Source organism: Medicago sativa, chromosome 7 (genome assembly GCF_051527215.1).
Source record: "Medicago sativa cultivar Bolivia chromosome 7, Bolivia_mono, whole genome shotgun sequence".
In the NCBI taxonomy this organism is placed as follows: Eukaryota; Viridiplantae; Streptophyta; class Magnoliopsida; order Fabales; family Fabaceae; genus Medicago; species Medicago sativa.
The window spans coordinates 82,787,318-82,815,144 of record NC_140755.1 but is presented as its reverse complement, the minus strand read 5'-3'; the positions used below and the strand labels follow the sequence as shown (position 1 = coordinate 82,815,144).

Genomic DNA, 27,827 nt, shown 5'->3' with positions numbered 1-27,827 from the left:
TTCTAAATAAACGAACTCATCATAAGAACATGGCTGGAGATATATCCATATCCACAAGATCAGTATAAAGCATGGAAGAAAGGAAAGACAACACAAGCCACTTTTATTTAATTTAATTTAATTCTTGATAAAGTTGGCTTTTACCGTTGAAATACTTGAAATATTTCAGCTCGTCTAGAAGCCTAAATAAAATACATTAATCTCTCAAATTTAGGTAATGCTGATATAGCTTCCACAGCAGTACCTAGAGGCCATGCAGCTTCCACAACAGAATTCTGATATTGAATTCCCTGCCCCACTGTAATTTCTTGTTGAGGATCTAAGCCTGCCAACAAATAGAGTTAAGACAATCATTAGGATCCATTTACTTGTTAAAAACATTTTAGAAATTTGTGACACTTTTCTTTGGTAACGAAGAGAAAAACAGTGTATTTCAGAAATTTCATAGTGCAAAAAACCTACCAAATCCATGAACGAGCAACACATGTTGGTATAAGAGATCCATGCATACATATGGACGTTTTGCCTCCGTAAGACGAGGATAAATGGATTTGACATCCTCAAAGTTTAATGCACAAGCTCGCTTAGCTTCAATTTCGAAATCTACTGGATGAAGCATGGAATTAGGTTTATTTGGCTCAACCATACCAACCTAAAAAAAAAAAAAAAATTAAACAATGTCATTAGAAATGCTAAAAGAATAACATTAAAATAATAAGATAATTTTTGCAATATGAAACAAAGCAATAGTATTTTACATCTTCAGCCAGGTAAGCGAAAGCTGAAGTAACAAAAAGTTTTTTTTGTCCACTCCCTCCTCCACCATTCCATATTCCACCAAAAGTGCAACTCGGATAGGGACATGGATCATTTACTTTAAGAACCTTAAGAATTATTTCTTTGCAATCATCAAAGTTGGAGCCAGAAGAAGGGGAAAAAGCCTTATACTCCACTCCTGAATATGTAAAGGTCCCTTTGAAGAAGAAAAAAAAAAGTAGTTACTTTGTTATTGGCATGCTTGATGGTCATAAAAAATAAAATATGAATATATATGTGTGTGTAAATGTACTTGAAATTTGAAGCTTTTTAAACTAATCATCTCAACAAAACAAAAAAAATCTATTCAACTATAACATATGTATTTCTGCTTAATGTTAGTGTACACAAAATAAGAAAAAGAGAACATTAGTTTGAATGATAATTTCCATATTTGCTTAAAAAAATAAAAAAAAATAAAGAAATTTTTTAATTTATTAAAATGATACTAATGACAATTTTGCTGTTGTTTCGGACAGAATTTGATCTATATACTTTGAGGTCACAATGTTAAATTCTTAGCACCAAACTAGTAACTCAAATATTTGTAACTATTTGTATTACAAATGTCTTCTTCCCAATAAAAAAAGTGTACTACAAATGTCTAAATTCTTTCTCAACAAAAGATATAAGGTTGAAAAGAACATTGAACACGTACTTTCTTACACTTGTTCAACACATCATTTTATATCTATCTCTTTTTCAATCACATCACAAACTTATTACATCTCTTACACGACTCTCTTTTACCTCTTTCTGATCTCTCAAGGTGTAAACACCCATATATGGGTGTACACTAAACATTTTCCAACATTGAATTTCTAAATTATAAAATGTCAATAGTTTAAACTTGAACAAAAATAAAGAGTTAAAATGGAACGAGAGGGAATAAATATGTGTTGTGTTATGGAAAATAAGAGGCAGGAATTTCAAAGGAACATTGAGTGTGTAGTATGTAAAAAAATCGATAAGCTTTGTACAAGTTTAAATATTACCATTAAATCCAGGTAAAATGCAAGGGTTAGCAGATCCATTAGTTGCATTCAAAACCTGTGCTCGAGTTGCTTCTTTGCCAAAGCGCAAGTAACTACAAGAAAGAAATTAAGACCCTCAATATACATTAATTAGCCATTCATATATAATATATACATCAAGAATTACAAAAAAAAAAAAAAAAAAAAAAACTCTTTTATAAAAAAAGAAAAAAGAATTAGAAGAAAACCTATGAACATAGAGATCATATTGCTTTCCCTTGAGCACAAGCTTCTTAATATATGGATCCTCGCCATCAGCAACTGTAGGAGCATTTTTTGCTGTTTTCTTTGACACTGCATATGTCATTTGAACTGAACCACCTCCAAGGTCAATTACTCCCATTGTGTTTGTGAAGCTTTTTCCCAAATTCCCCAATACATAGTTAACTGTCACCTATAAAGATGCCAAGTATCAAATTTACAAATTAATACATCCAATAGTCCGAGAATAGCAACGTGGGACTCCAAACAAATTCAATATCTACCACTACCATCATGTCTAGAATGAATCTTGGGTTTATTTCCCATATTTCAATCCTTAGTCTAACTCTAATATTATGTTAATTAAACAAGTTTGGATTTCATCCCAAAAGTTAGCTTATTAAAGGATGAAGGTGTTCAAACACATTTATGCATCCGAGAACAATAGCAATGTGGAAATTCAAACAACTTCAATAATTTTTTTTTGAGGAAAAACAACTTCAATAATTGTTGGGTCATGAACGGACATCACTAGGTAGAATCATCACATTAGACTAAAAATAACCACACAATTGATATTAGACACCACATAATTTAATTAAGGAGTATATTGTTTTTAAAGGAATATATCGACCAAACGGACTAGCAAATTTGGCCCATGTATCCTCTGCTATGAGCTACGAGCGAGTAAATTATGATGGGTGCTTAATAGACCCTCTAATTGCTCAATCGATCGGGTCGTAAGTCCCGGGCGTTTTTTTAGGTGTAAACTCCGACCAGGTTGTAACTTCCGATCAAATTTTTTTCTTTTGAAATGTGAGCAATTTTGATGAACATGTTGAGCAAGTATCGTAAATTAGTGGCTTGGAATAAATTTGGCTCACTATGTGCAATGTTGTTGTTTATCGAAATGAAATAATGGTGACACCATAGTTTCAAAGAAGCTCTAAAATGCATGTTTTATAAAATCATAGTGATTCATCGTGATTTTGTCAAATTCGTCGCAAATTTAAACATGCACTGTAATAAACGTGAGTTTTTATCCTAAAATTAGGACTCCTACCTTAAAGAGAGATAACTCGGGCCAGATGGGCCACTTATACTTAATTAATGTTCCCACAAGGTTTTTTTTTTTTAAAATTGAAAGAAGAAAATGAATTAAGAAAGGGGAGAGAGAGAAGCACAACTAAATGAATAATTAAATATGATAAATATAAACTCAATATTCTGTCCAAAAGTATATAATACCATTCACGAAACTTTAATTTTATTAGTCATACATACCCACATATAAGAACCTTCTTGGGTTCCATCTATAATTGAAACTGCATCAGCTTGAACGTTGAGAGTACTTCTGTTGCTGAACATATCCCTTACCTAATCAAGAAAATTAAAGCTTTAGCCATTGGATGCAAATTAAGATTAGCTGCTAAATCATTGAACAATTAGATAATAACGAATTAATGATGCTTATTGTTACCGCTTGCAATATCTTTTCAGCAGGATCCCCATCCAAAAGCCTTAAACCCGCGGTTGCCTGCATTAATATTCTACAAATTAAATGTCGTTTACATTGAACCAATTGATGAATATTAGTATATACTTTAGGCTTAAATGTGTTTATAATATAGCTAAGGACAAAATGTTTATAGTATAGCTAGGGCTAGGGGTCTCTACTTTTTTTTTTTTTTTTTTTTTATATATATATAAACAAATGTTAATTGTTGCGCATTTTTAGCGAGTTCATTTTTCGAGAAGGGACCAACACGGCTATGTTTATTGACCTGCACTGCAAGTAAGCAAATGCTAGTCGCCCCGCAGCGTTACAAAGGCACAAGTTTTTTCGAGAAGGGACCAACACGACTATGTTTATTGACCTGCACTGCAAGTAAGCAAATGCTAGTCGCCCCACAACGTTACAAGGGCATAAGTTTTTCCGAAAAGGGGACAACACGACTATGTTTATTGACCTGCACTGCAACTCAACTCAAACACAACAGAGATTTCGAGGACGAAGTCGACCCAAATTCAATGCCACGAAAGAGTTTTGTAAGCAAATGCTAGTCGCCCCGTAGCGTCACTTTTTTTTTTGGTAAGACTAGGCATGTTTGTTATTGTTAAGAGTCCCACATCGGATAGGTGATAGTCTGACAATGTGTTTATAAGTAGAGGCAATCCTCATCTCACAAGCTGGTTTTGTGGGGTTGTGTTAAGCCCAACCACGATTTCTAAGAGCTATAATTAAAAAATAATTATAAAAATACTATTTTTTCAAAAATAATTTTCTTCAAAAATTTTCTTCAAAATTTTCAAAAATTCAAAAATAATTATACTATTTTTTCAAAAATAATTTTCTTCAAAAATTTTCTTCAAAATTTTCAAAAATTCAAAAATAATTATAATTAAAAAATACTATATTTTCAAAAATAATTTTTTATGAATAATTAAAAAATACTATATTTTCAAAAATAATTTTTTATGAAAATTCACTTAGAAATAGTATAAGTCATTTCAAACTTATTTACTATAAAATAAAAGAGTAATTTTCTCATTAATTAACTTAAATATTCATAGTTGTTATCAAAAAACTAAAATATTCATTGTTACGTATTAAACATGATAAAAATCACCTATTTATTTAAAAGGATCTGTTAATAATAATTTTTATGCTATTAAAAGTAACTTCTCATTTTAATCATCTTTAAAATTTTATCATCCAAAAAAGTCATTCCGGAGAGAAGAAATATTTAAAATGATTTTTTTTTATAAGAACATTTAAACTAATTTTCTCATTTGAAGCTTTCTTTTTAAAATGTCTTTATTAAAAAAAAATTATAGCAAAAAGATGAAACACCGTAAAAAATCATTTTCAAAAAAAGCTACAACAAGTATTTTTTAGAGCACTAGTTAAAGAGTCCAAAAAAAATTATACTGAAAATAATACATTCGACATTTTTTTTTTTGACAAAATACATTCGACACTTCAAAACTTAAAAATGAACTATTACTAAATAAAATTTATCATTTTTTTCCTTTTTTGATTTATTAATAAGGACCTTTGTAATTTGATAGCTAGAGTTTGAATTGTGACAACCTTTTAACTTCTTCACGTGTCTTAATGGCTGGCCCCTTTTTTTACTGTCTCGTCACTTCCAAACAAACAAGTTTGTACTTTTTTTTTTGTTGAGGGAAAACAAGTCTATCTATCTATTCTATCTATTCTATTAACTATATAAGAAAACAAATGCCTACCAAAATTTCATAACTGTCCCTGTTTCAAATTTTTAACTACACTTTTTTTCAAGGGTAAGATGGTAACAAATTTTCAAATGGGAGACTCCTATGCTTTTTACCATTACCGGACTTATAATACCCTTCTCCTAAACTCAATTATAACTATAACACAAAGGTTACACTTGATATTTTGCAACTAAACTCAACTTTCCCACTTTTATCAAAATTTCAAATTTCAAATTTCAAATTTCAAATTTCAAATTTCATTCATTCACTTGAAATTTGAAATTTCATTCATTCACTTTATATTCCCTCTCTTACATTCTTTCTACAAAAACATACTTCATTTCTCTCATGTCTCCTTCTCATTTTAGCTAAAACTCTTTCTCAATGTTATATCTATCTATTTCTTCTTCTTCTTCTTCACATTTTATTGTTTTCTATTCTTATAATTTACCTTCTATTTCTTCAAATTTCAAACTTCACTGATTGTTTTTATATCCATCATTTACCTTCTATTTCTAAAAATGTGTATCTTCATTTCTCTCTTCTATCCTTCTCATCTTCTATATTACTACTACTTTCTCTAATTTTCAATTCATTTCTGTCATCTCTCATCTTCTACAACTAATCTTCTCATTTGATTGTTGTTATTGCTGCAGGTATGAGAGAAAAGAAATTACTCGTCTTCATCAGGTGAAGAAAGATGTACAAACCGAAAATGAGATGATTTTAACTGTTAATTTTGTTTCCTTAAACTGTCGCCTGAAATTGCAAAAACTGAAGAGTGTGTGGGAGAGAAGGTACAAACTGACTCTGTCTTTCATGTGCTCTGTCTCTTTTCTCAACCTTAAAAAAATGTTTGAATTTCTTTTCAATTAGACCAACCACTGTCTCTCTGCTCTATAAATGTTGTTGCAGGATAATGTAATGGAGTTTTTGTCCCTTCATTGATCTACAAACAAAGAAAAGAGACACAAATGAGGTGATAGTTTGCAGCAAAGTCATTGTTATGAAGAAATAAATATGAGGTGATGATTCTTCATTTATATATGAAAATTATATATCTATTATAACAAACAAATATCTAACAAACCTGCTTTTTTAAATCTACAGATTAATATATTTAGAGAAGAAAAAAAAAAACTTGACAAGACTTTTAAACAAACTTTTTCGAGATAAAAAATACAAATAGAATAATAAATAACAAATTTTAAAATGAATTACTTATTTTTTCATAAATGTATTTTGAGAAGAAAAAAATAGTTAAAATCTGATTTTTAAGTCACTTTCAAATATTTATATGATAAAAAATATTTGGAGATGTATAGTTTAAATAAGAAATTCAAATAGCTTATTTCAGATCTATAACAAAGTTTAACACTATACTCGATATTGTTACACAAGAATTTTTGTACAAAACTTTGAATTTGCATTTTGACTTAATATCTGAAAATATTTTCAAGAATAACAAATTACCCTTATCTCATTTATCTTATTTGAAAGATTGAAAGGAAGATTGAAAGATGAAGAATACAAACAATTGCAGAAAGGAAGAGAGAAAGAGATGAAGATGTACATAGAAGAAACTTTTGAGTAATTTACGGTGAAGAACATAGAACCAAAACACGTTTTACAGCAATGAAGTTTGAGTAATTTAAAGAAGGCATCTTTTTGGAACATAGAACATGATGTTTTGAGTAATTTAATTAATGTATGTGACTTTTGGAGAATGGTGTTTTTGTTTTGTTGCTTGCCACTAAGTTGTATTGATTGCCTCAATTATCACGTGAAGGTTGCTTTTCTTCTTCTTGGTTTTTGCATTGCCCACCATCATGCCTTTTGTTTAATTTATCTTAAAAACACTATATATTAATGCTAAATATATTTTTTGTAACAAAAAACAATTACTAACTATATTTTTCATTTATATTAATACTCAATATTTAATATTAATACTAAAATTCAATTAGATATTTTGTAAAAATAAAAGTAAACTTATTATTTGTAAAAAAAACCAATCAATTATCTTTAACCTTTCATTTCTTTTTTGAATATTATTAATATTAAATATATATTTTTCATACTTTCTTACTCCTTATATAAAAAAATTCCGTGAAACTATCACAATACACGATTATTTTTTTTACCGATTTATAATCTATAAACATTAAGTGTCTTCGTAACTATTAATACTAATGTTTTAAGATATATCTATACAAACTGTTCAAATTTGAATACATAAAATAAGAGTGCAGCCAGGCAAATCAATAAAAATTCATAACTTTGCAAAATAATATTCTACTATGTTTATCAATTTTTCAGATCGATTTAATATTAAACCGTTTATAAAAAGGTAAACATTGATATTTCTAATCTCAAACAAAATTGTACAAATTATAACATAGATACTTCTGAAAACAAAGTTTTTTTTTTCTTTGTTATGTTTGTATCAACAATAATAAATTCAAAAAATCATTAAGAAAATGGAAGTGTGAGTGATCTTCATACAAAATATTTTTCATTAGAAAATTCAAAAATAAACACAAACATATCCTACACTAAACAATAAAATAAAAGCTTACATGATCAATCTTGCAGATCTGGTACTAATCTTTATGCGAGTCAAATCTAGATTACAGGGAAGAAGTTTTATTTTTTTCTGGTGGAGAAATATGAGAAGATTATAATGACCCTTTTTTCAAAGTGACTCCTTAAAAAAATTTGTTTTAACAGAAATATAGAGGAAGATTAAAGGATAAAAAATATTATTTTTATTTGCAAAAAAGGTGATCGGAAATGGACATAGGTGGCCGGTTTGTGGCTGGAGGCTTGAGTTTTGGGAGAGATTGAAGAAGAAGGAAAGTGATAGAATGAAAAGTAATAATGGAATGGAATGGGTGAGAGATTCCCGAAACATAAATGGGGAATAAGACAAAATTTAATGTCACTTGTGTGAGTTGAAAAGTCAAAGATGGAAAGAAATCATAAAAAATTGATAAAGTTTCTATTTGAGAGCAAATTGATTTGTTTGTGGGACAAAATTAGTTTTTTTTTTTGAGAGATTGTGGGACAAAATTAGCGTTCTTGCTGCTCTGTTTTTTGTTAAAAAAAATTTAGGTGGGTTTTGTATAAAAGAACAACAATATCATAATCTATTATGATTAATTAAACTTCAATTTGTTTTGTTGTTTTTAAAAAATATATCACTAAAAAATTCGTTGGAGTGTCAAATTGTAAGATGAGATCCATTTTAAGGACTACAACGAATGATCAATTTTAATTAGTATTTTTTTTATATCTCTAATTAAACACCGCGATTGTCTAAATTTTATTAATATATTAATAAAATATATGTCGATGTATCAACTATTATTTGATCACTTCACTAAATCGCGGCAAAACACTTCACGACCCTAATGATCTGACACCATCAACAATTCTATTCATGACAGATTTAAACAAATTCAGCAGATGGGAATTTCGGAGTGCTTCCCAATTCAGTCAAAGTTCCCCAGTATTCACAAAATCAAGATATTATGTCTAAAACCACCTTCATCACTCTTGCTCAGATTAATAAAATCAAAAAATAAAAGTTATATCAAAACTATATATATCAAAACTATATATATATATATATATATATATATATATACTAATTAATATATTCATAAAATAGTCTATGAAATGTATTTTACGATAACAATATTATATAATACATTAATAATAATAATAATAATAATAATAATAATAATAATAATAATAATAATAATAATAATAATAATCGATAAAAAATACATATGGGACACAATTTATGGGACACAATTTGATCATTGGTCTGATGTATACAAAAATACATATGTAACTTAACGATTGTCAACCCATATTAGTAAATACAACAAGTAATCAGTTTTAATTATTACCTTTTTTAATATATTTAATTAAACATCATGATTGCCTAAGTTTTGAATATATTAAAAAAAATATGTCAGTGAATTGACTATATATTAATATATATGACTATATGTTTGTTTTATGGGAATATATATTGATAGAATACAAATGATTACTTAAACTATATATTAACAAAAATATATCTCACTATATTTTTTTTATGGAAATATTTTAGTATATTTTTATTTATGAAATGTATTTTACGATAACAATAAAATATAATACATTAATTATGATTTTTCACGGGATGTTTATTAATATTTTTCACACTAAAACAGATTAGTAAATAAAAACTATGATTATTTTTATTTATTAGGTTTTTAATATCGTCAATACTAAAATTTAATATATATTTTTTCATATTCAAATTTAATTATTTTATAATTTTTTATTATTACTAATCAATATATACATTATTAATTGACATACTTTACATATTTTCACTATGGACAACAAAAATACTATACGAAGCACAGCCGAGACACGACACGCGGCGGAGCCGCGGCCATACAGCGCGGCGAAGCCGCGCTACCCGTGCTTAGCACGGGTATCTCGACTAGTTTGTACTTGTTGATCTTGACATTTTCCTAATGGCTGGCCCCTTTTTATTGCTTGCTTCAATATCTATTTAGTTTTAATTTCTTCATTTTCTGTTTTTATTTTTATTTATTTTTTTAAGAGGTCAGCAACCTCTTAATATTAGGAAACCAAAAGTGTCAAACGCAAATACTACAAAAGCATGTTGATTGTGGGAATATGCTTTCTCACGAAGATCCGACAATTTAGATTTAATCTTAATTTTTATTTTTAATTTAAAATACTGTACTCAAAATCGACAGTGCTTGATCGTCCCCAATGTGGTTGATTAGAGTTGTAAACCTCGTTCGGGGAAATACTTGGGTGCCTTTAGTTCATTTTAGATGAGAGAGAATGTTGGATGAATGATTAAAATAAATTATTTAAATGAGAGAGAATGAATGATTAAGAGAGAGATATGAACAAAAACACCAAGGACACCAAAGGCAAATACACTGAAATACAACCTCTCGTGAGTGCTCATAAAACAGATCTAGTGCAGCTCTCAGAATCTTCTTATAAGCAAATGAATTTTATGAAGATAAGGAAGAGCCAAATAACAGCCCATGATGTAATAATGTTTTTTACTTCCTTTTGTTGATATTCCATAATTCATCAAATAGTTTGATTATGTGTGGTATTATTCATCCAAAAAACTCAAAATTAAGACATTATTAAACTACATTAGCGAGAAATAGTGAAATTCGTAGACTAGAAAAACTCACCCCAAGCCTAAGGGGTGTTTTGGAGTGCAGATCTTCAGGGACTACACTCTCTGCTTCTTCTAGAAGTGGAACAAGTGATTTTGCTGCTTTTTCAGGATTATCCGCGTATGCACTCAAACCTGGTTTGATCTATATAACATCACACAATATATTATTATTTAATGCATGTAACATTTTGAAATTAACAAAAGAGATGCAAAAATAAAATATGTCACCTTGTCAACAAACTCAATATCATTGTCAATGTGAAGTAGATCTAAGTTCTGATCAAAATGGTAGACATGGACACGGGTACCAGTGCTACCAGCATCAAATATGACAACATACGAGGTTAGGGCTTCTTGTTTTGGGAAAATCTTTCGATTAGTGAGTATGTTTTTTCCAAGATATTGGGAGGAAGAGAGAGCAGGATTTAAGAAGAGTAGAAATGTGATGAGTGTGATTAGGAAGTTCATGCTCTTAGTCTTTTGCAAAAGCAAAACCATTTTGAAACTAGTCTCAATTAAACTAGCTACTAGTGGTAGAGGAACTTGAGAAGAACTGTCATGCTCAGTTCTCACTAATATAGCATGAGAAAGTGTAGGTCATCACCATTCACTCCATCTCATATATTGATTTATTGATTGTGTGGTTTTAAAGTTATGCGTACACTTCTTAAGTAGGTTTATTGATTGTACTATTTCTCTTATAAAATAAGTTTTATGTTATGAATAATATTAAACATGAGTGTGGATGTCCATTTTCCCTATACTTTCTATATCCTTAACTGCATCCGTAAAAGTTGTCACTAAATTGACTAGCGTTTCCGAGGAACTTTGTCCTCGGAATATATTTAATTTAAAAAAATATAATTATTTTTTTGGGTGCCAAAACTTTTGAATTTCAAATTTTTAAAAGACAACCAATATTATTTTCAAATTTCAAAAAAGCGTCAATTTTATTTTCAAATTTCAAAAAAGCGTCAATTTTATTTTCAAATTTCAAACAACTCAACACTCAAACAACATAGTTTTACTAATTTTTCACACTAAAAAAAATATTTTTTCACTACTTTCACACTTGCAGGAATTTATTGATTAGTTTTTCACAAATTTTGCAGCATCAATAACACAATACATAAAAAGAAAAACATGATTAAACATCAAAAAATTGAAGTTATTCTAGATTGAATACAGTACAACACAGATAATGCACAAAATTGAACATAATCGGAACAAAATCAAAGAAGTTTGTAACATCAACATAGATAATTAACAAAATTGGAACAAAATGGAAGATGTGTGTAACAGCAACACAAATAATGAAAAAATCTGAAGTGTGTAACAATATCACAGTAATCAAATGGACTATGTTGCATTTGTCACACGTCAAAACAGCTCCACATTTATCAGCAATCTTCCTAAACCTTGCATAATCCCATTCTCTAAGATAAGAACTACCACCACAAATAAGTATCTTCGGCCTATAATCCACTTTCACCATCAACAACTTCATCTTGTTCTTGTTTTATGAGATTAATATTAACATGAACATTGTTGTCTGGTTTTTCATGAAGTAAACGCCATGAAAGAGAAGGGTTTGGTTTTGAATTCAAATGGAATGAAAAAGAGTTATCGGTGAGTGACCCATTTAATGAATTTGTTGGAGACGGCATAGTAGCGTTTAACCCCAGAGATAAATCCGCTTGTGCATCCATGGATTAAAAAAAAAATTCATTCTTTTTACAAATTTCAGATAATTGAAAGTTTCAGAAACATCAACAAAAAATACCCAATTTAAAAAATGATATCAAAAAGGGAAAAATGGGATTTAATTAAAAGTGAAAAATGGAATTTTGGGGAAAAAGGGTTTTGTGGGTTCAGGAAAAAATCAAAAACGAAAATTGAAGAATGTCAACTCACCTTGATTCTTTTTAGCTTCTATTAAAGGGTTTGAGAAAAAAAAGATACATGCAAACCTTCAATTGCTCAAAAATGGAGGTTTTGTGAGGTATGGGTGAGAGAGAGAGAGAGAGAGAGAGAGAGAGAGAGAGCATGGTATCGCATTTGAGAGAGATGATGGAGCACGTTCAGCTTTTTTTCTTTCTTCTTCTTTCTAAATTTCAATATTGTATTATGTAATAGAGAATACAATGACAACATGTATTCCGAGAAACATTGTCCTCGGTAGTTCCTCGATATGTAATCTTGAAAACCGTGTTAAACTGATTATGCAGATAATGGAGCAGAGATTCCTGACACATGCATACCGAGGAAATTGTTCCTCGGAAAACCTTTATTTTAGCGAGAAACCAAGTTTCCTCGGAATTTTTTGGTCGGAATTACTTTCATTTCTTGTAGTGTCTTGGCTTCCCTATGGTTCATGGGTAGTTAACTAAGAGTGACTATGAGTTTTTGATTGATAAATTTCAAAGGAGATTAGCTTCCTGGAAAAACAAGCTACTTAACAAGGCGGGTAGATTGGCATTGATTCAGTCGGTTTTTGATTGCTTGGTTACCCTCTTCTATTTGTGAGCACATAGATAAGTATGCGCACAGTTTTTGGTGGAAGAGGAATAAGGAAAAGGGTGTCCATCTTGTGGGATGGGATAAGATCACTAGACCACATAAAGTTGGTGGTTTAGGTATTCAAAGGGCTCGTGAATCAAATATGGCTATGCTGAGAAAGCTTGTTTGGGACATTCATTGTAACTTAGATAAGTTGTGGGCCTCTCTGCTTCGACACAAGTATGTTAGGGATAAGTTCTTTCTTGATATGCCCATAACCCAAGGTTCCACTGTGTGGCAATCTATTATGAAAGCAAAGGCAACTCTTCGAAATGGGTTCAAATATAGACTGGGATATGGGTCTTCTTCCTTTTGGTATACGCCATGGACTAGATTTGGGAAGTTGTGTGAACATGTTTTATATGTTGATATTCACGATGTCCACTTGACAATAGTTGATGTGATTCAAGATGATAATTGGGTGTTGGGTCGTTTATATACCCAACTTCCTTCTCATGTAGTTGAGGCTATCTGTGGCACCCAGTGTGTTTGAATGGTCGGGCTCGGGATGGCTTTACGTGGAAGGGTAATATGGATGGTATTTATTGTAAGTTCAGATTGTAACCTAAGAGGGGGGGTGAATTAGGTTTCTAGGAATATTGGTTAATTTTTTTTGAGATTAGTGTTCTTGATAATTTTTCCGGAAACTTAATATGAAGGTATGAATGCGGAAAAATAAAAGAGCAAGGGAAGAAGAAAAGACACAAGAGAATTTATAGTGGTTCCCCTCTAATCCTTAGGGTCAGTCCACTCCCTTCACACCCCGCGAAGGAATTCACTATGTAAAGAATCTTTGTTACAAAGCAACCTTAATCCCAAGGCCCCCTTACAATATTTCTCTACACACCAAGATAGCACCCCACTATCTTTTACAATGATTTCACCAACAATGGTGAGAAGCTTTTTACAAAGGCAATTGAAGAATAATGAATGTATGGCTGTTATACTTTGATCAATATCACATTAACAGTAAGAACTTAGTGCTCAGAAAACTTCTTTATGAATGTTAAAAATGTGGACAAAGTTTTCAAAGCAAGATGGTGAAAGTTTGATAAATCAAGAGATATTGAATATGACAATTGAGATTGAAGGTTGTAGTAATAATGTTAAGTGATTTGTTTTGATTCTCAATTGAATTTATAGAGGCCAAAAAGATGTTTATGAAGCAATGCTACTTTTCAAAAAATAGTTGTTGCCAATTCTTTTTACAGAGAAGGCCGTTGTCAATTTTTTAGAAAAATACCCGTTGAGTATATGAATTAAAAAAAAGATGTTAGTTTCAACGGAAAAAGAAAACTCATGAAAAGGTACGAGTACATGGCTTCAAAGCATTCCTACTGATTGAAAATTCTGTTTTAAGAAAAAGCCGTTGCCATGCACACATTAAATTGAAAAGGCATGTTTATGAGAACATATGCCGTTTGTGACATGTTTGATCAATTAGGCAATGATATTAAAACATGATTTCATTCCAACGTTACAAATTTAATTGCCAATTAACCAAGTAAATATAATATAATATGTCTTGAGAAATGAAACCATTATGAATGAAAATTTGATTTTTCACTATATAATCAAGTCCAAGAACAAATCATGCCAAATATAAAATACTATTTATACAATTTTCCAAAAATGAATTATAGTTTTTCATGCAAAAATATTTTAATGCAAAATCACATCTATATGAAAATCATTGTGAGTGTGTGATTTATTTTCATGAGAGTTTTAGCATTGCTTCATATGAGGACTTAGAAAAATGTTTGTATTTATTTTCTGAGCATTCTAAGTCTTGTTAAATGTTAAGAATGATAGTGTCAAAGATAAGAACCATACTTACAAAAATATAACAATGAAGCCTAAGTCCCATTATCTTCATTCTTCAACTTGAGCCTCCATATAGTTTTTCTTCTTTTGTTATGTGAGTTTGTTATCATCAAAACCCAGCCAAGTCTAAGAAGGAAATCTTCTTCACATTTATTTGGTGAATGTTGGATGTAACTGGCTTCTGAAGTGGAATACCAGCAAGGATGAGGTCGGATCGTGGAAGTGAATTTGGCGTTTAGCTGCTCCTGAAAAGATTAAAATTCTATACTGGACGGTTTGCCATGATGTTGTTCCTACAAGGTCATTGCTGCACAACACAGGTATGCTAGATGCTAATAACTGTCTAAGGTGGCTCAATAGTGGTGAATGTATTATGCACTATTTTCGGAAGTGTCTGTTTGTTAAGCATCTTTGGATTGCTCTTAGATTGACAATATTAACTTCTATTTGAAGAATGTTATGGTCACCTAGCTCAGACAAGGCGCGTTTAGCACAAATAATCATTTATTCTTTGCTACTCTTTGGGTGACTGGTGCGCACGAAACTCACTTTGTATGGCGGATCAGATAATTTCTATTTTCTCTTTGAAGGTAAAATTTTACAATTTGGCAGCCCTTATTCGTTTTTTCTCTTCGGATTTATCCATGGACATAGGAGGTCGTTATGTGACTTGGCATCCAGAGGAGAGTATAGTCGTTGTATTGAATGTTGATGGCAATAGTTTTGAAAATCCCGAAATATCTTGTTTAGGTGGCGTTATTTAGAAGAATGATGGCAATTGGCTATATGGGTTTGCTGGAAATGTTCGTATTTTCACAATCATACATGTAGAGTTGTTAGCTTTATATCATGGCTTGAAAGCAGCTTCACAAAGAGAATATAGGGATGTGATTTGCTATTCTGACTCGACTTTGGCTGTTTAGTTAGTTTCAACCATGGTGAATCTTTGGCATCATTATGCCGCAATTAGCAGTAACGTGTAGGATTTATTACAAAGGAACTGGAGCGTCCAGTTAAAACATTATGTGAGGGATGCGAATTGGTCCGCTGATTTCAAGGATAAACTAGGAGTTGCAAGTTCTGAGATTTGACGTGAGTTTTGGAAGGCACCAGAGGGTTTGTTTCTGTTGCTACAGGCTGATGACCGACGAAAGATGTATCACAGAGATTAGTTTTTAGTTGTTTTTTTATACCTTTTCTTTTTGTTAGCTTCTTTTCCCAAAAGAAATGTAAAGATTACACTTGTAAAGTAATATAATATACTCTCTATTCTTTTCTCTCTATTTTTTTATACTATACACTATTTTGCGATACGTTAGATTACACTTGTGAAGTAATATAAATGTGAAACTTCAAACGTGATTATTTGATTTAAAAAGGATAGACATAGACTTTTTATTGAAGAGATCTGGAATACGTTCATTTGTAGATGTTAGTTGCAAGATATAAGGGTATATTTATAATTACGAACCACTATTGGGTGTAATGCTATTGTATCAATTAACTAAGTGAGATTTTGAAAGTTAATATATACAATAGATCGATCGTCGTTTGCCAAACATAAAAATGTATGATGAACATGCATATACAATTGAAACATTGAAAATATATAATCAATCAAGAGAATACATCAAAGGATTATAACTAATGAAACTTAATCCCAACATTTATTTATCTATAAAAGTTAACCCGGAAGCTGTTTTAGCCCTAATTTTAACCTAAACCCTATTGCTAAAATTTACTGTTTTAACCCTATTGCCCTAGATTTGCTTAATTCCGATTTGCCACATGCCTATCTCCTATTTTTTTGTTGAAATAGATTGGACCTAATCTCCTATTTCCCTATTTTGTTGAAACAGATTGGACCTAATCTCCTATTTCCCTATTAACCCTATTTTTCTATTTTTCTGTTGAAACAAATCGGCCACATCACACCTAATCTCCTATTTTCTTGAACAAAACAAATCGGCCCTAAGGATTAATTAGACCTCTATTGCTTATGGTATCCATAGCAGGTGCTTCACGTTAGATTTCTATGCTTTGTTACGTATTGATATTTTTTTTGTTTTGTTTCTATGCTTTGTTATTGCTATTTGTGTTTCATTTTAATGGCGTTCCTTTGTTATTGCTATTTTTCATCCATTGCTCATCTTTTTCAATAACGTAATTTTATTTAGGTTATTTTTCTCTTTCAAAATCTCACTGCTTCACTTGCTTCCCCTTACATATTGTGACTCTCCAGTTTTTGTCCATTCTTCCACACCGAATCTATCCATCACAGGTGCTTCAGGTTAGGTTTCTATGCTTTGTTACGTATTGATATTTTTTTGTTTTGTTTATATGCTTTGTTGTTGCTATTTGTTGTTGCTATTTGAACAAAACAAATCCTTCCTATTTTTTTGAAACAAAATACACCTGCAACTAAAATCGTTTCTACATAACGCGCCATGGACAATATCTTCTGCCATTCCCTTCTCTGAATCTATTTTGTTCTCTCTTAATTTTCTTTTCTGCGACTTCTTTTTGAGACATATTTTTGTTACAAACACAACCTTGAATCAATTCATATGTTTTTAAAATTTCTAATTAGGGTTGTTTTTTATTTCGTGTGCAGGATCAATGTTGAATTAAAAGGATGTGTATTGACAACATAGTGCTTCATCTCAAGGTAAATGTTCTTACACTGAATTTCTAGGGCATTTTTAGTTTTTTAATTTGGATTAACAAATTTAGATTTTTAATTGAATAAGCATTCACACCATATAATTACTTATATTTCAATTTCAATATTGAATTTTATATTAAGAGAAGACCTTTCTTTCTGTGGTTGTATTTTAATTAAAAATTTAGCTATCTCTAATGTTTCCATCTTATTGTGTGGATTTTCCATTGTTTGTGTGATTCATACCCCTGGTAGTAGTTTTCCCTATTTGTGTGCTTGAGACTCATTGTTATATTACTATGAGAAATTGAAAGGAAAGTCTGTTTTTAGTTACATGTGAAATTAAATTTCTAATGAAAAGTTAGCAGTGAATCAAATAGACTAAAGTATAGAGAGTAGGAAAAGTTGGCAGTGTCACCCTTTCTAAATTTCTGATGCAAGTTTGTTTAGGTGTCCAATATTAGCAACATTATATATAAAGGATTACCAATTTTGTTTATATGTTTGTTTTAGATATTTTGTGCCCGGTGTATGAGGAGATGTCCGTGTTCGAATAAAAAATAAATAAAAATCGTTTTTTTATTTATTTTGAAGTTTATATTGGTTGAAACGACGGTAAAGCATAACATAGGAGCTTCATTGGGTGTAATTTTGACAAGTTCGAATGTATTGGAGCATCTCAAATACAAGCATCTGTATCAAATTCCAAATCTCACTAAGGTATAACATATTTCTCATTTCCTATATTCCCAATTTTGTGCATTCAAGACATATCACATGATTTGACCGAATTTTGTCCCATTTGCTTCGAGATTTTAAGGTTGTCTCTTATCCGTGCATTCATATCCTGTAACTTCGGTTTTCTTTTATGGATTTCAGACGAGTACTTATTTGTGTGGTTTATTGTTCATAGGTTTGCTAATATAATTTTGTGAAATGTAATTTGGGTTGCTCTGTATGTTTCATGTGGCTATTATTTTTTATGTCCTCTCTTGGTGAGAAGAAGGAACTATAATGTCTTCCTCTTATTATGACTTATCTTCTTTTTGAAAACAAAAATCATGATAATATAATATAAAATACAATGCATTGATTATATGAAACTTTATACAATTAATTTGATCTTACTAACCAATGATGTCAGTTTATTCCATGCTGCTTCCAAATCACATGAATAAGGGACTGGAAGGTGAAATACAATCTTCAATTGTAACTGCTACATGTATAATGACTGATGCAATACTTAATGTGTCCTCTTTATATTACTTATGATATAAAAGATAGAAGATGAATAACGAAGTTTGACTCAAGAATGGATAGAAATGAGGATAACTTACCTTTCTTCTCATAATTATTGTTTGACCCAATCAAGCAATTGTTCATATTAATAATAGTTATGTAAACACAAATCTTTTGCTTTAATGCATGTCATTCTTATTCATCTTTTCATTCAATTTCCCACATAGCATTTAAGTGAATTGATATATGATAGCTTGCTCAATATCTCCAAAGAAGAGATGCTTTGTTATATCAATCGGAAGCCGTTGATTTTTGTCGAAGGATGGCTACTGAGAAAGAAAGAGAGAAGAAGGAAAGTGAACCACAATAAAATGTAATTATTTATGATAACTTGAACTTTCTTATATATCCAAACTTACTTGCAAGTCTTTTCTTTTGTAAATGGGTTGCAATCACTTCACTAATATTGCTTGATGAAAATTTATGCATACATATCTATACTATGCTGAAATTTTTCTGCATTTTGTAACAATCTTGCAGAAAAGCTAGACTGTAGGTCATTGCTTGAATGTCATTATATGACATTGCTTTATCTATAGCAGTTTTGGACAAATGACCATGTGTCCAATGTAGCTGTCAATTTGCATTTTGATTGTAATCACATTTTTTTTAAGATAATCTCATTAACTTCTTTGGTTTTAGGAGTGTGGCTGCCAATTTTGAACTACATGTAAGTTATATGAATTTTTTGTATTAATAAGATTTAGGAATATGTTTATCAAATCATTCTAGACAAAGGTTGTGTAAGCACATGGTATTACTACACCATTAGCAACTGACATTTTATTGATTCATTCTCTTGATGGACCATTCTGATTGCACAAAGATAAAGATACACCAAGACCATAATTTAGAATTTTGAAGCTTTCTTATTTGTAATTGTAGTTCAATTTTTTTTTTTGAGAGAATAAATTGTAGTTCAATTGTAAGGTAATTTATTGGCAAAGAAAAATGTAGCAGGTGATTGACTTATTTCATTGGTAACATAACTTCAGTATACTTATTGACTGTGTATGCTTTGTAACCTTTGCTTGAATCAATCTCTAAATTGTATGTGATCCCGATTATTTTGAGTTTAGTGTTTGCATTTATTCACTGTGTTTTGGATTCGTTTTTGACATTTTCCCTTCAAGTTACTCCCCATCCTGGATGGAATGATTTATATGGTTTTGGTATATAAAAAAGAAAATAAACATGAACTAATAAACTCACATCTCTTCATTACTCCCTTTGTCATGTCTCATCTCTTCATTACTCCCTTTGTCATGTCTCACGATGAATGATCCTTTTGAAAACTTCATACAGAATAAAAAAATTGGAGTGATAGTTTTACAAACAAATCGTTTTTCATGAGAGTGATCATTTTTTTCTTGCCTAGAAAAATTGTTAATAAGATTTTTTTTACTGACTTATTAACTCAGTTGGTAGATACATTACATTATTTATGTTGAAACCAGATTTAAACCTTAATTTCTTCACTTATTCACCTTGAAGAAAAAAAAGTATATGTAATAAAAATTATTAGTCTATTTTACCTTCGAAAGTCTAGGCAGTAATATTTCATTCTCTTTGTTCCAACATACCTCAATTCCAACATCTGCATATACTTGGGACCATAGATTTCATTCTCTTTGATATGCATTGAGATTTGCTTTTGTCTACTACATCTACAATGTATATGTACGGGTGGAAAGTCTAGTAACTTTATAATTTGACATTTTCCGCATTTGCTACTAATCAAACAAACTTTTCAAAACCTTATCTTAAAACATTGAAAAACAAGTTAATGGTTCGATTATTACCTACGAAAATTCAAATATTTTATTGACACCATAAGCTATGAATATTCTCAACATATCATATACTCATAAACAAAACAAGCTCAATGGAAAGAAAAAAAAAAGTCAAACTTATTTTATTTCATATTAGATAAAGCTCGCTTGAACATCTTATAGTTATATCAAGAAGCTTAAATAAAATACATCAATCGTTCAAATTTAGGTAACGATGATATGGCTTCTACAGCATTTCCTAGAGGCCATGCAGCTTCCACAAGAGAATCTTGATATTCAATTTGCTTTCCCGCTGTAATCTCTTGCAATGGATCTAAGCCTGCCAACAAATAAAATCAATTATTGCATGAAGACATTAATCATTGTAGTTTAAAACAAATTACAAAGGAATTAATATCAAAGTTTTAAACTTACCAAATCCATCAACGAGCAACACGTACTGATATATAAGATCCATGCAAACATATTCTACTATATTGAAATCCACAAGAAGTGGATAAGTTGATTTGGCCTCCTCAAGATTTAATGTACAAGCTCTCTTAGCTTCAGTCTCAAGATCCACAGGACGAAGTGTGAGACTATAAGGTGTATTTGGGTCAACCAAACCAATCTAAAATAATAAACAATGTAATTAGAATGGCTTAATGTTAATGAACACTATCATTAAATCAAAATAATTTGGAAATAATTTCATGTAAATTAAAATAAATTAACAATAATAATGCATACATCTTCAGCTAGGTAAAAGAAAGATGAAGCAGCAAAAAGTATTCTCTGTCCACTTCCTCCTCCACCACTCCAAATTCCACCAAAAGTGCAATTCTGATAAGGACATGGATAGTTCAATTTAAGTGCCTGACGAACTATCTTTTTGCATTTTTTAAAACTGGCTCCAGAAGCAGGGGCATTGGCCTTAAATTCTTCTCCAGCATATGTGTATGTCCCTTTGAAAAACAAAATATTTGTTATTGATTCTAAAAATAGCGAAATTAAAAAGGTAAAATTGAAAATCGACCGTATTAGTTTTTTATTTTTAAAACTCGGTATCTGACCTAACGATCGGCTAAACCGAGAGTTGTTTTAGTCAACTTAATCTCTTAAATAATTATCATAGATTAAATAATTTGATCGAAGATATTTTCAATTTCAACAAACAATTTAAAACTCAATAACTTGTTAAAATAACTTGTATTTACCATCAAATCCAGCTAAAATGCAAGGGTTAGGAGAATTATGAGTGACCTTCAAAATCTCTGCCCGAGATGCTTCTCTACCAAAGTGTAAGTAACTGGAAGAAAGAAGTTAAGAGCTCTTAATATATTAGGCATTATGAGAAATTAATATATTATATGAAGAACTAGTGCGAAATTAAACCTATGAACATAGAGATCATATTTTTTTCCCTTGAGTACAAGCTTCTTAATGTATGGATCTTCTCCATCTGCAACTTTTGGAGCATTTTTAGCTGTATTCCTTGACACTGCATATGCCATTTGAACCGATCCACCTCCAAGATCCATTACTCCCACTGTTTTTGTGAATTTTTTCCCCAATTTCCCCAATGCATAGTTAACTGTCACCTATAAAGATGACAAGTTTCAAGTTTACAAATTAGTCTACTTATTACATATTTAACGGATCATTTTTTCATTTTTCAATTTTCAAGTTTATTACAGAAAATTTGTCATTTTTTTCACCAAAAAGAAATTTTTGACATTTTAATTTTGTACAAAAAATAATGCTAAGTAAACCATTTTTCCTTTCTAAAAATATTTGTTGTATACCATATATGTGTGTATGTGTACGCATTTATGGATCGATGGATGCTATGATTGATACAATCATACAAGAAAGTCAAATCTTGAATAGGGTAATTTTACAAGAAGCCTATTCAAACAGACATAACAAATACCACAAATAAAATTCTTATATGAATTTCAGAAAAGAGAGAGAAAAAAAACTTTAGTTTAAGTCATACGTACCCAGAGATAAGAACCTTCTTGGGTTCCATCAATAATAGAAACTGCATCACGTTGAACGTTGAAGGTACTTCTGTTGCTGAACAAATCCCTTACCTAAGGTAATTAAATTGGAGCACGAAATTAAGCTTAATTAAAGCATGGCCTATAGACCTAACAGTTAATGATACCATTATTGAACTACTCTCTCCGTCCCGCAATAGATGACCCATTTGAAAATTTGCAATTTTGACCTAACTTACTTTGACTATATTTTTCTACTAATATACAAAGATAAATAATATCATATAAGATGACATTAGATTCGTCTCGATGAGTATTTTTAAAATATAAAATTTTCATAATTTTTTCTAGGGTCCTGCTAACTGGTCCCCCGGAGCACTGGTTAAGCATACCATAAAAGGGAATTATTACCATAAAAGGAAACTGTTTTTGACTTTATTATAAATTAATTACACAATTTCAATCCATTAACTACTATATAATTTCCTTTTCCATATCCTTAACCAGTGCCCCCGGGGGCATCGGTTAGCATTTCCCTTTTTACTAACATATTATTCAAAATATTTAAGCTCAAAATTATGCATTGACATGCATAATAGGGTCAACTGTGTCATGTATTATGGGACGGAGGGAGTATTAAATAACAAAATTAAACTTATGGTTACCGATTGCAGTATCTTTTCAGAAGCATCCCCATTCAAAAGCCTTAAACCTGCTGTTGCCTGCATAAATATTTGGTTACAAATTCCTGTTCATTAACTCAACAAATTAAAGAAACATTATCATGATATCGGCATAAAGTTTCTATTGCTATTTAGCGGTGACTAATTTCCGTCGAAAATTTGTGGAGTATGCAATGTGGATCTTTAAACCAAACCGCTAAACAGATGCTTGTGTGGCCCAAATACTTCTCTTATCACTTTGATCAATCCATTGTAGGTGGTTATTAATGTTATTGAATTAAAGCCAAATACCATTTTTGGTCCTTTAAGTTACATGAATTAATAATCACTTTAAAAAAATTATATGCAAGACTTCAGCAAATAGATTATTTCACATATGTGATATGTCATTCTTAAATTTAACACATATCCACCAAAAACTTAAATTTAACACTGTACCTAATAGATGCATAAATTCGCATACATGAATGCCTAATCATTCTTAAATTTAGATACGTAAATAAAAATTGCAGCTAATAACAAAATCATTCCAAAAAGTAATTGCAAAATTTTAGACGTAATTACATTATTTTTTAAGAAGAATTATAAACGAAAATTAGTTAGGAACATTTAGGATATAAAGAAAAACGGTATCGTTACTAAGATTAATTTCATATTTTGTGTCTCTACTTTTTTTGTCCACGGTTCAATCTTTTACAAGGTTAACGTACACAAAAAGAAAAACCAACAATAGATTGATCAACGATAAAGGATTTGAGTCTCTTGAGCAAGTGATATATAAGATGTTCAATTCCTAACTCTTACATATGGAGAAAATTTAATTAGAAGAGAAAAATTCACTTTATGTGGGTAAAAATATTAGTCGAGGTTAAATGATGGGGAAAACTCAATATCTATAACATGATATATAAAAAAATACACGAAAAAACTTACCCCAAGTCTAACGGGTGTCTTGGGGCGTTGGTCCTCAGGAACCACACTTTCTGCCTGCTCTAAAAGTGGAATCAAAGATTTTGCAGCTTCTTCTGGATTATCCGCGTATGCACTCAAACCGGGTGTAGTCTACAAAAGAATATGGTGAAGTTAAAGGTTGAGAAATTAAATTCTAAAAACTACAACCTATTAAAGACTATGTTTTACTTTATAAAAATGTTTGTTATGTTCATTTTCTAAAACATGCTTTAATTTTAGTTGATAATAACAAAGATATCTAAACCATTGAAGTGAAGAATTGTTTGTATTTTTTTTTTCAAACAATAAAAATGTAAAAATATTGTTTCCATTATTTTTTTTAAATGCATAATCGCAAACTAACTATTTGTCTATATATAGATAACTTTGATGCCAAAAAGATGTTATTGTCACCTTATTATAAAACTCAACATCATTACCAACATGAAGAAGATTTAAGTTTTGATCAAAATGGTAAACATGGACACGGCTTCCAGTGCTACCAGCATCAAACACAACAGCATAAGAGGAAATTGTTTCTTGTTTTGGGAATATCTTACGGTTAGTAAGTAACATGTTGTTTCCAAGAAATTGGGAGTAAGAAATGGAAGGCATAATGAAGAGTAGAAATGTGATGAGTGTCATAAAGTTCATCATATTCTTGGTGTTTTGCCAAAGCAAAACCATTTTGAAACTAGTCACTTAAACTAGCTACTAGTGGTAGAGGAATTGAAGTGGCACTTGCATTCTTAGTTCCCACTAATATATACTCCCACATAAAGCAGCAGTAATGGTGAAAACTCTTACATATGATGGTAAAAATACTAGTAGTACTATGTAGTATGACAAAGTGGAGCCGTTTTCTCGAAGGATATATTTACTAATTTCAACACCTTAGATAGATAACTGTTGAATGACATTTTTCAGCTCAAAGAAATATTGAGTGGGTCTAAAAAAAAATCTTCAACATAGTGAAGGATCATTATTCACTAATCTCATATTAACTAAAAGGCTGCCTCAATAAATATAGAGCTCTGAGGCAAATTCTAAAACGGGGTCTTTTTGAAATTAATATTTGTTATGAATAATAATAATGTTGGTGGATGTCCATTCTTGATTTTCCAAGTTCTTATAACTCCTATTAGTGAATGAATTGTTAGTGCTATTTGATTGCATGTGATCATTCACTTACTTATTTGTATCCTATAAATAAGACTCATGTTTTGATGTAAAGACATACTTGTGAAGAGAATAATACAAATACTTTCATCATCATCATCTTCTTCTTCTTCTTTTTTGATCTTGTGCTTTTAGTTTATTTCATAACAATATTATTATTTTAGTAAAAATATTTTATTTTATTTTTTGCATTTTTAAGACCCAAAATTAGTTATTCATTTATTGTAGTATACACCTTCTGGTCACTATTATAAGCAAAAATTAACATTTTAGATTCATTCATTAAATGATGTATGCGATCTATAATAAAGACCATGTATATCATTAATTAAATGAATCTAAAATATATATTTTTGCTTATAAATAGTGACCGGATGGTGTACTTTATATAACTTTTCCTTTTCAATCCATAATAAAATCGATCAATATTTAATATTTGTTGAGACATCGTGAGATAATTGCCTAAAATGATAAAATTAAAAAACATATTTATAGTCTCATAAGTACCCCGTTCATTTGGTAGCAGGATAGACATATGGTATCTTGAGTCACATGTTCAAACATGTAATTCTTCACTTCTCAGCAGCATATAGTGTGTGAATTTTATCGTTAAGCTCTTTCAAAGAAAAAAAAGATTTATATATTAATCTTGTAGCACTCACTGCAAATTATTTTTTTTAACAATAATAAAAGTTTGAATTTATTCTCTCTCAAGTTAAATCCTATCCAACTGCAAAACAAATAAAAGGCCAGCAGTGAAAAGAAACAAGATTGGAACTTTGTAGTTTTTTTTGTTGCTTTTCACAGCTTTTCCAAGTAGCAGTTAGTACAAAATGGTTATTTTGGACATGTTTTATTATTGTATATGTTTATTATAAAGAATTTATTTTCCCACTTTTTAAGTAGCGGTAGTTTTTTTTCTTCAAAAAAAAAAGTGGTAGTAGTTTTTTGTTTTGTTTTATTTCATTTTTGCAACCTCCTTCTTTTCAATTTTACATCCGTTTGATTATGAAAATATATAATCCGAACAAAAAAAAAAGTTTCGTTTTATATAATCCAAAAATACATTCATATATATGCAACCTTAGATTCTTTCTCATTTTTCCATTTTCAAACTTTGTCTTAAACTACTTTCAAACCCCTCAAAATTTGGGCCATTCTTGAAGTGAAGTTACTCGATTATATTGCATTTTATACCTTTTCCACCACTAAACAAAATGTTAGTTTGTAATGAATTTTTATTAATCATAATAGTGTATATTAAAAAAATTAAAAATAAAATATAAAATATAATGCTTATAAATAATGAAATGACCTCTCCTAAAGTATATATAATTATCAACAAATAGCTTTAGGTTCATAAAAAGATCATAAATTTATCTTTTTTAAGAAGTTAATGGAGCAAAACCATTCCATTTATGAATGTATCGTTGAAGCTTCCATGATCATGTTATTCAAGTTCATATGCTGACTTTTCCGTTTGTTGTCACGGTGTCTGAATGTGAAGCTATCAGTCTACAACACGCCATCCATATTGCTCTAACACACACCCACAAAGATACTTGCTACTATCATTCCTAAAAAAAGTTTCCTTCAAAAAAAAAAAAGTTTCCTGAAAAAAAAATCATTCCTAAAAAAAGTTAAACAATATGCCTAGTGAAACATCATTTTATGTCCACTTCAATAAAAAAATTCAAATGAATGTCCAAATTAAAACTGTTTTGAAATTTCAAAATTGTTAGAAAAGTTTTTTTTTTTACAAGAACTAAAATTAAAGTTAACTCTATCACATGACTTTTGTATAAATATAAGCCTTGAAACAAAACTGAAGCATCAATTGCAATGAAAAAGAAAATAATTGAAGCATTATTGGTCTTTTATATGCCGATAATATGTATTATATTCTTCAAAAAGGGTCGCAGTCAATTACAAATCAATACGGTAAAAAAAGAATTAGAACAACTTGTCTTTTCCTCGTACACCAATTATTGGATTTCTTGACCCACCATTTCAATTTATGTTTTTTTTGGTACAAAAAGAGGGACCATCTCAATTTTCTATCCCACCTATTTTATACACGTTGAACATTTAGTGGAAAATAAAATAAAAAACTAGCCCTCGCTAAACTCGTGTGTCGACACTGTCGGTGTGTGTACTGTGTACTTCATTCATAGTTCATACATTTTTACATCCAATTTTTTTTTTTTTTTACATCCAATTATGATATTCCAACATTTTTACTTTTTATCTCTCATTCATATTTTATTAACTACAACTAATTAATAAACATTTCAAAAAAAATACATACAAAATAAACGACACCATTCAATTTGACATTAAAATGTTGTTGTTCAACAATCATTTACTC

General features: G+C 30.1%; 2 protein-coding genes and 2 long non-coding RNA genes across 4 annotated transcripts; 1 reads left to right on the top strand and 3 right to left on the bottom strand.

Moving 5' to 3' along the window:
* Positions 1-78: 78 nt before the first annotated feature.
* On the bottom strand, positions 79-11,264 carry LOC146909297 (nucleoside-triphosphatase-like). The gene is made up of 9 exons (XM_085723786.1): positions 10,756-11,264; positions 10,541-10,669; positions 3,532-3,588; positions 3,336-3,428; positions 2,039-2,244; positions 1,812-1,903; positions 759-973; positions 463-652; positions 79-325 (listed from the first exon to the last, which is right to left on the bottom strand). The coding sequence occupies exons 1-9, from the start codon at positions 11,023-11,025 to the stop codon at positions 183-185; spliced, it is 1,395 nt and encodes a 464-aa protein (XP_085579912.1). The 5' UTR covers positions 11,026-11,264; the 3' UTR covers positions 79-182.
* On the bottom strand, positions 5,285-8,187 carry LOC146909298 (uncharacterized). The gene is made up of 2 exons (XR_015017829.1): positions 7,871-8,187; positions 5,285-6,240 (listed from the first exon to the last, which is right to left on the bottom strand). It is a non-coding gene; the product is annotated as an uncharacterized LOC146909298 (long non-coding RNA).
* On the top strand, positions 5,950-7,095 carry LOC146909299 (uncharacterized). The gene is made up of 3 exons (XR_015017830.1): positions 5,950-6,088; positions 6,207-6,316; positions 6,792-7,095. It is a non-coding gene; the product is annotated as an uncharacterized LOC146909299 (long non-coding RNA).
* Positions 11,265-20,757: 9,493 nt separating the features above from the next.
* LOC146909296 (nucleoside-triphosphatase-like) lies at positions 20,758-25,019 on the bottom strand. Its single transcript, XM_085723783.1, has 9 exons — positions 24,695-25,019; positions 24,263-24,391; positions 23,312-23,368; positions 22,647-22,739; positions 22,039-22,244; positions 21,861-21,952; positions 21,394-21,608; positions 21,079-21,274; positions 20,758-20,983 (listed from the first exon to the last, which is right to left on the bottom strand). The coding sequence occupies exons 1-9, from the start codon at positions 24,965-24,967 to the stop codon at positions 20,841-20,843; spliced, it is 1,404 nt and encodes a 467-aa protein (XP_085579909.1). The 5' UTR covers positions 24,968-25,019; the 3' UTR covers positions 20,758-20,840.
* Between the last annotated feature and the right edge of the window lie 2,808 nt (positions 25,020-27,827).

Excerpts from the sequence above, each read along its gene's own strand:
- LOC146909296 (XM_085723783.1), bottom strand. The coding sequence starts at position 24,967 with ATGGTTTTGCTTTGGCAAAACACCAAGAATATGATGAACTTTATGACA. Across the intron at positions 22,245-22,646 it reads AAGAAGGTTCTTATCTCTGG|GTGACAGTTAACTATGCATT; the intron begins GTACGTATGACT and ends TCATCTTTATAG. Across the intron at positions 21,609-21,860 it reads CATTTTAGCTGGATTTGATG|GGACATACACATATGCTGGA; the intron begins GTAAATACAAGT and ends TGTTTTTCAAAG.
- LOC146909297 (XM_085723786.1), bottom strand. The coding sequence starts at position 11,025 with ATGGTTTTGCTTTTGCAAAAGACTAAGAGCATGAACTTCCTAATCACA. Across the intron at positions 3,429-3,531 it reads CTGAAAAGATATTGCAAGCG|GTAAGGGATATGTTCAGCAA; the intron begins GTAACAATAAGC and ends TTTCTTGATTAG. Across the intron at positions 326-462 it reads GTTGCTCGTTCATGGATTTG|GCTTAGATCCTCAACAAGAA; the intron begins GTAGGTTTTTTG and ends ATTTGTTGGCAG.